This window comes from Abramis brama (assembly GCF_963993115.1).
Source record: "Abramis brama genome assembly, chromosome: 21".
NCBI classification, from domain to species: Eukaryota; Metazoa; Chordata; class Actinopteri; order Cypriniformes; family Leuciscidae; genus Abramis; species Abramis brama.
Genome location: NC_139983.1, coordinates 35,074,576 through 35,082,075, shown reverse-complemented (window position 1 = coordinate 35,082,075; position 7,500 = coordinate 35,074,576). Strand labels below are relative to the sequence as shown.

The 7,500-nt window shown below is 42.1% G+C and overlaps 1 protein-coding gene and 1 long non-coding RNA gene across 2 annotated transcripts in view; both read left to right on the top strand.

Moving 5' to 3' along the window:
* Positions 1-7,500, top strand: part of LOC311071685 — a 307,177-nt gene that overhangs the window by 57,739 nt on the left and 241,938 nt on the right. The window lies entirely within an intron of this gene.
* ppp2r5ca (protein phosphatase 2, regulatory subunit B', gamma a) overlaps positions 1-7,500 on the top strand; it is a 17,901-nt gene that overhangs the window by 4,035 nt on the left and 6,366 nt on the right. Inside the window, 8 exon segments of the mRNA XM_084096146.1 lie at positions 971-1,170; positions 3,931-4,041; positions 4,238-4,330; positions 5,242-5,372; positions 5,530-5,589; positions 5,672-5,780; positions 6,880-6,933; positions 7,004-7,174. Of these exon segments, the coding sequence (XP_083952272.1) occupies positions 971-1,170; positions 3,931-4,041; positions 4,238-4,330; positions 5,242-5,372; positions 5,530-5,589; positions 5,672-5,780; positions 6,880-6,933; positions 7,004-7,174 (929 nt within the window).

Below are 7,500 nucleotides of genomic sequence, written 5' to 3'. Positions count from 1 at the left end.
TGATTTAACTTTAATCAGGGCATGAACTGACTGGACAGACTCAAGAAAACAATCATCAGAATTTAAGTGAAAGCATTTGCAACAGTTTAATGATAATGTTGTAACCACAAGAATGAAGCTATTCTGCTTTATAGTCTACAGAGTAAATGTCTGTTCCTGACACCATTACTATAGTTTTACAATACAAAACTTGAACTCAGTTAATAATTGATGAACTTTATACACTGTTATCAAACTGATCTGAGTAATGACTCTCATCTTCTGTAGAGCTGCTTTACAGCTGAAGTTTCTATTTATTTGATTTAATTCTTTATTTGACAGGGTTAATGGACGGTACAAAAACTGTGCCAGAATTAGCAACAAAGCTAAATTTAATCTGCTGTCCCCGAGCCAAATCACATCACATGACACACCAAAAGATCATTACACATGATAAAATATATACAACATTCGAATGTGTCTCATATCTGATAAAGTTTCATAATTGATTCTGTTAATTACTGTGAATCTGCTGTGAATCGATCTGTGTAAAGTCACGTCTCCTTCATCTATACAGTGCTTTAACAACACAGATCACAGCAGCTTTACAGTGAGAACAGGAGATTACAGTCACAGAGATCGTTCAGGCTTTACAGCAGATCTAGAATAAAGTTATTGTCCAGATAAAGTTAGTTTTGATTGATTCACTTCCGTTGCAGAGATCATTAGTTCTGAACGATCATCAGTGATTAGTAACGCGCTGTGTGTGTGTGTGTGTGTGTTGCAGAGATCATTAGTTCTGAACGATCATCAGTGATTAGTAACGCGCTGTGTGTGTGTGTGTGTGTTGCAGAGATCATCAGTGATTAGTAACGTGTGTGTGTGTGTGTGTGTGTTGCAGAGATCATCAGTGATTAGTAACGTGTGTGTGTGTGTGTGTGTGTTGCAGAGATCATCAGTGATTAGTAACGTGTGTGTGTGTGTGTTGCAGACGTGGCTCCGGCCGAGCAGGAGAAGCTCTTCGTCCAGAAGCTGCGCCAGTGCTGCGTTCTCTTCGACTTCCTGTCCGACCCGCTCAGCGACCTGAAATGGAAGGAGGTGAAGCGAGCGGCGCTCAGCGAGATGGTGGAGTTCCTCACACACAACCGCAGCGTGATCACCGAGCCCATCTACCCCGAGGTGGTGCACATGGTGAGTCCAGCCGGATCAATGCGCTCTGTGTCCTCGTATCCCGAGTCTTGAGCCTCGCTGACGCCGCCTTCACATGCTCTGCTATTCACAGCCTCAGACGAGCTTATCATGATGGAGACGGTCCTCGGCACACACACCCAACCGTACCGCTCTCCGCTCACCGGTCCAGACGCACTCGCCAACTCTCCTCCATCTACACAGCGCTTTACACAACACTGAGTGTTTCACAGCAGCTTTACTGAGATAACAGGAGAATAATGCAAAGTTTGTTTCCAGAAGAAATAGCGTCTCAGTCCAGCTGAAGGAAGTTCAGAGATGTTTCATTTCTGTTGTAAAAAAGTTATTCATTTAGTTCATTTATACTGTATATATATGTATCCGCTCTGGAGTAAACTGTGATGTCATCGTCCAGCTCAGTTCAGTTCTCATATAATGGAGTCAGTGCAGGAGATCAATAATATTGCTGAATATTAAATGTCCCGACTGAGCGAGACTAAAGCCAGAGGTGATAACGGCACTAGCGCTGCGGTTGCTATCATGTGTTTAAACTAAACTCATTTAAGCCTGGTCAACTTAAACATTTAAGACCAAAATGCAAAAGAGAACTCACGTGTGTGTGTGTATGTGTGTGTGTGTGTGTGTGTGTGTGTGTGTGTGTATGTGTGTGTGTGTGTATGTGTGTGTGTGTGTGTGTGTGTGTGTGTTCATCTAAAGCATAGATATTGAGTTCTCGTTCAAGTCTTGTGCTTGAATGGACAAATTCACACACAAATTGTCAACATGTCCGTCTTGATGAGAATCCTAGCAGAGTCTGTCATGCCTCACGTGAACTAATGCAGTCGAGAAAGACAACGCATTTGTCATATGGAACATTATCAGTATTTTGCATCCATGCGTAATGTCTTAAAGGGACAGCAGCCTAATATTCCTGCTGTGTGTGTCTAATAATCAAACAACGAAAGACAAGGACATCACTCGCTGCTCTGGATTGAATAGCTTTTGTTACTTTAATAATGATTAATCTTTAACTTATACAATCAAATATGCAATGTTAGTTTATATTTGTAAATATATATTTTATATATTACTTTGGTAACACTTTACAATAAGGTTCATTAGTTAACTACAATAGTTAACATTAACTAATAATGAACTGCACTTATACAGCATTTGTTCATCTTTGTTAATGTTAATTTCAACATTTACTAATACTTTATTAAAATCTTGTTAACATTAGTTAGTAATGCACTGTGAACTAACATGAACAAACAATGAACAGCTTTATTTTTATTAACTAACATTAACAAAGATGAACAAAAACAGTAATAAATGTATTGCTCATTGTTAGTTCATGTTAGTTAATACATTAACTAATGTTTAATAAAGGAACCTTATTGCAAAGTGTTACCATTACTTTATTAAATTTCTGTCCCTGTAAACTAATGTTAGACCTGAACTGAAAAACCTGAAAGCACTGTTTATTTTATTAGTATCTTTGCTCTGTTGTATTTATTTGTGCTGTTGCTTGTATTTAAGATTATTTGTTCTTTATTTCTCTATTTTTATTTGACAGTAGACCTTTTTTCCCTGAACATATATATATATATAGCACACATCAAACCGTAGCAAAACCGTGAACCTAAAACCCTGATACAAACCGAACCGTGAGCAGTTTGAACCGTTGCACCGCTAGACAATATCAAGCTCTCGTTCCAGAAACTCCTGTTTGATAATGTGTGACGCACAGGCGAGCTGTTGAACAGATCAGCTGTGTGTGTGAGTGTGTGTGTGTGTGTGTGTGTGTGTGTGTGAGTGTGTGTGTGTGTGTGTGTGAGTGAGCCCCAGCTTTCATGTCTTTCAGTCACATGATCAAAGCTGCACGACTGCTGCCAATGCTAATAGCGTTATTGTTCTGCTAATGTGGCGGTCGATCGTCCGCCTGTCTGGATGAGACGTGACGCACCTGAGCCCAGTGACTGATTACAGTATTTATATGAGAATCTGCTGATTGCCTAATCTATCGCTCTGTTCATCCACCGACGTTTCTGTATGCAAATTTTGGGATATCACATAAAAAACACTGGATGGCACCAAGATCTGCAAAACATGCTCTCATTATAGGCTGATAGTTTTTTTTATCCGATGCGAAGACCTGCACATAAACTACTATAGAAACACATTTACTGAATAAATCCCTCAAACCTCATGTGACTCAGCGTCAGCTGTGATTGGATAACTGGAGTGACCAGTGGACCAATGGCGTCGCAGCATCTCTAATGCTGGTTTGGTGTTTCTGAAAGTGTGTGATCAGGATGATTTGGTGTAATTCCCTCCAGAAGCGTCTCACACACACGAGTGTGTTCCCGAACGCTAGAGAACATGACAGCGTTTACGGTGTTTCGTCTGACGCTCGAGACACACTCGCTCATGATGGAGGAGAAACAGCACGACTGCAGAAACTTACACTTTTATTACTGATATTTTCCCAGGAAGTGATGATTTTGTTCTCTTGAACACATGGGATGGAAACGCTGCGTTATTCAGAAAAGTTGATGCCATATTCCAGTTTTGCGAGAAGTTAAATCCACAGCTTTAGATGAACCATCTTCTACTTTCTTTTATTTTCAAGATCTGACGTAAATTATCCATTGTCGCTTCAAGTTCGGCTGTAAATGATTTTAAAAAGACACTTCAGTACCTGAACTGTGAACGGTTAGGGTTAGGGTGCTGATGACGCGTGTTCCTGTGTGTGTGTTGCAGTTTGCCATCAACATGTTCAGGGCTCTTCCGCCTTCGTCCAACCCGACGGGAGCAGAGTTTGACCCCGAGGAGGACGAACCCACTCTGGAAGCAGCGTGGCCTCACCTACAGGTGCTGATGACATCACCAGTCACATGACCCTGACACCGTTCACACCACGACCAATCAGAGCGAGGCCACGAGAACCATCAGCCAATCAGAGCTGACCCGGCTGATGTTGGTCGCGGTGTGAATGAGAGCGTCTGAATAACACAGAACATCTGAACTCTTTGACCTGTTGCTCATCACTCATCTTTGTTTCCTGAAGCTGGTGTACGAGTTCTTCCTGCGGTTTCTAGAGTCGCCCGATTTCCAGCCCAATGTTGCAAAGAAGTACATTGACCAGAAATTTGTGATGCAGGTACAGATTATTATTACACTTTATATACACTAGCGGTCAACGGTCTGGAATCAGTCGGACACTTTAATGTTTCTGAAAGAGTCTCTTCTGCTCACCAGGGCTGCGTTTATTAGATCAAAAATACAGTGAAATATTATTATAATGTAAATCATCTGTTTTCTATGTGAATATACAGTAAAGTGTAATTTATTCCTGTGATCAAAGCTGAATTTTCAGCATCAGTCTTCAGTGTCACATGATCCTTCAGAAATCACTCTAATATGATGATCTGATGATCAAGAAACATTTATGATTATTATCAGTGTTGAAAAACACAGTTGTGCTGCTTCAGATTTTTGTGGAAATACACTTCACTTCAAAAGTTTTGGGGGGATAAATAACTAAATTAATACTTTTATTAATCAAGGAAGCATTAAATTGATCAAAAGTGACAGTAAAGACATTTATAATGTTACAAAAGATTCTATTTCAAATAAACACTGTTCTTTTGATCTTTCTATTCATCAAAGAATCCAGAAAAATAAAATGTATCAGTTTCCACAAAAATAATAAGTTTTCAACACTGATAATAATCATAAATGTTTCTTGATCATCAAATCCTCATATTAGAGTGATTTCTGGAGGATCATGTGACACTGAAGACTGGAGTAATGATGCTGAAAATTCAGCTTTGATCACAGGAATAAATTACACTTTACTGTATATTCACATAGAAAACATCTGATTTACATTATAATAATATTTCACTGTTTTACTGTATTTCTGATCTAATAAACAGAGCAGAAGAGACTCACTCAGAAACATTAAAGCGTCCTACTGATTCCAGACCGTTGCCCGCTAGTGTGTACATTACTGAATTAAAGTTTCAAGCACTAGTTTAAACGGTTGAGTGTTGTCCGGCTCTGTCTCAGCTTCTAGAGTTGTTCGACAGTGAAGATCCTCGAGAGCGGGACTTCCTGAAGACCACCCTGCACCGCATATACGGGAAGTTCCTCGGGCTGCGCGCTTACATCAGAAAGCAAGTTAATAACATATTCTACAGGTGAGCGATGCCTTCATGGCCCAGAGTTAGAGGCGTGATAATGCATTCCTGCTGTTCAGGACTGAATCGTCTTCGCTTTACTCCGTATGTAAACGTGAAACACGGATAGGAAGGACCCGCCGCCCAGAATCCCTCTGTGTTTTGTGTGTGTTTGCAGGTTTATTTACGAGACTGAGCATCACAACGGAATAGCTGAACTACTGGAGATCCTAGGAAGGTAAAACATGAGCTTGTGATGTGTGTCCCTTTGCATGCTGGGAAATCTTCTGATAGGCGTGTTCCTTCCTTCTCTCCGACAGCATCATCAACGGTTTTGCTTTACCGTTAAAAGAGGAGCACAAGATTTTCCTGCTGAAGGTTTTGCTCCCGCTGCACAAGGTGAAGTCTCTGAGCGTCTATCACCCGCAGGTCAGTCGCTAACCCGTACCCGTACCCTAACCCGTACCCGTACCCGTACCCTAACCCGTACCCGTACCCTAACCCGTACCCGTACCCTAACCCGTACCCGTACCCTAACCCCTAACCCTAACCCGTACCCTAACCTCTAACCCGTACCCTAACCCCTAACCTCTAACCCCAACCCGTACCCCTCAATAAAGGAGTCGATCACTTCAGAACTACAATCTCCTGATGATTTACTCTCCTCCTCGTCATCCGAGATGTTCATGTGTTTCTTTCTTCAGTGGGAAAGAAATGCAGGTTTTTGAGGAAAACACTCCAGGGTGTTTCTCCATATAGTGTCTTCAATGGGGTCCAACGGGTCGAAGGTCCAGATGTGAGTTTCAGTGCAGCTTCAAAGTCTCGACACGATCCAGCCGAGGAATAAGAGTCTGATCTAGACAAACCAGCGACATTTTACAACTAGATAAACATTTATATACTTTTAACCACTAATGCTGGTCTTGCACTCGCTGTGATGCGACACACATTACGCAATCAGGTTGAAAGGTCAAGCGTGATGTAGGCGTAAGAACCGACCCAGTGTTTACAAAGCGAACGTGCAAAGACTGAGTCAAACGCCATTGACAAAAAAAAAAAAATAAATGGTAAAACAACGATTTCAGATGATTATGAAGTTGGAGGAGAAAATGAAAATGAGGAACACGCTTGACCTTTCAACCTGATTGCGTAATGTGTGTCGCATCACAGCGAGTGCAAGACCAGCATTAGTGGTTAAAAGTATATAAATGTTTATCTAGTTGTAAAATGTCGCTGGTTTGTCTAGATCAGACTCTTATTCCTCGGCTGGATCGTGTCGAGACTTTGAAGCTGCACTGAAACTCACATCTGGACCTTCGACCCGTTGGACCCCATTGAAGACACTATATGGAGGAACATCCTGGAGTGTTTTCCTCAAAAACCTGCATTTCTTCTCCACTGAAGAAAGAAACACATGAACATCTCGGATGACGAGGAGGAGAGGGAATCATCAAGAGATTGTAGTTCTGAAGTGAGCGACTCCTTTAACTCATGTTCTCCAGTGCTAATGTCGTGTGTTCTCGCTCAGCTGGCGTACTGTGTGGTTCAGTTCCTGGAGAAGGACAGCACGCTCACAGAGCCGGTAAGACTTCGCTCTCTCTGATTGGCTGAGGAGGGTGATCATGTGACTGACGCTGTGCTGCCGTGTGCAGGTGGTCATGGCTCTGCTCAAGTACTGGCCCAAGACCCACAGCCCGAAGGAGGTGATGTTCCTGAACGAGCTGGAGGAGATCCTGGACGTGATCGAGCCGTCGGAGTTCGTCAAGGTCATGGAGCCGCTCTTCCGCCAGCTGGCCAAGTGTGTGTCCAGCCCTCACTTCCAGGTGCGTCCATCACACCTGTACAACACCAGCAACAGCGTGCTCTGATATGTGCTTAAAGGGATAGTTCACCCAAAAATGAAAATCAGCCCATGATTCACTCTCCCTGAAGCCATCCTGGGTGTATACGACTCTCTTCTGTCAGACGAACACAATCATTATATTAAAAAATGTCCCGACTCGTCCAAGCTTTATAATGGCAGTGAAAGGGCACCATTTTTTTTAAGCATCTGTCCAATAACCAAAGCGATACATTGTATCAGATAACCCAAACGTTACTGTTGTGACTTCCTGAATATCGTCTTCTCTAGAGCTGAGCAGAATCTCTG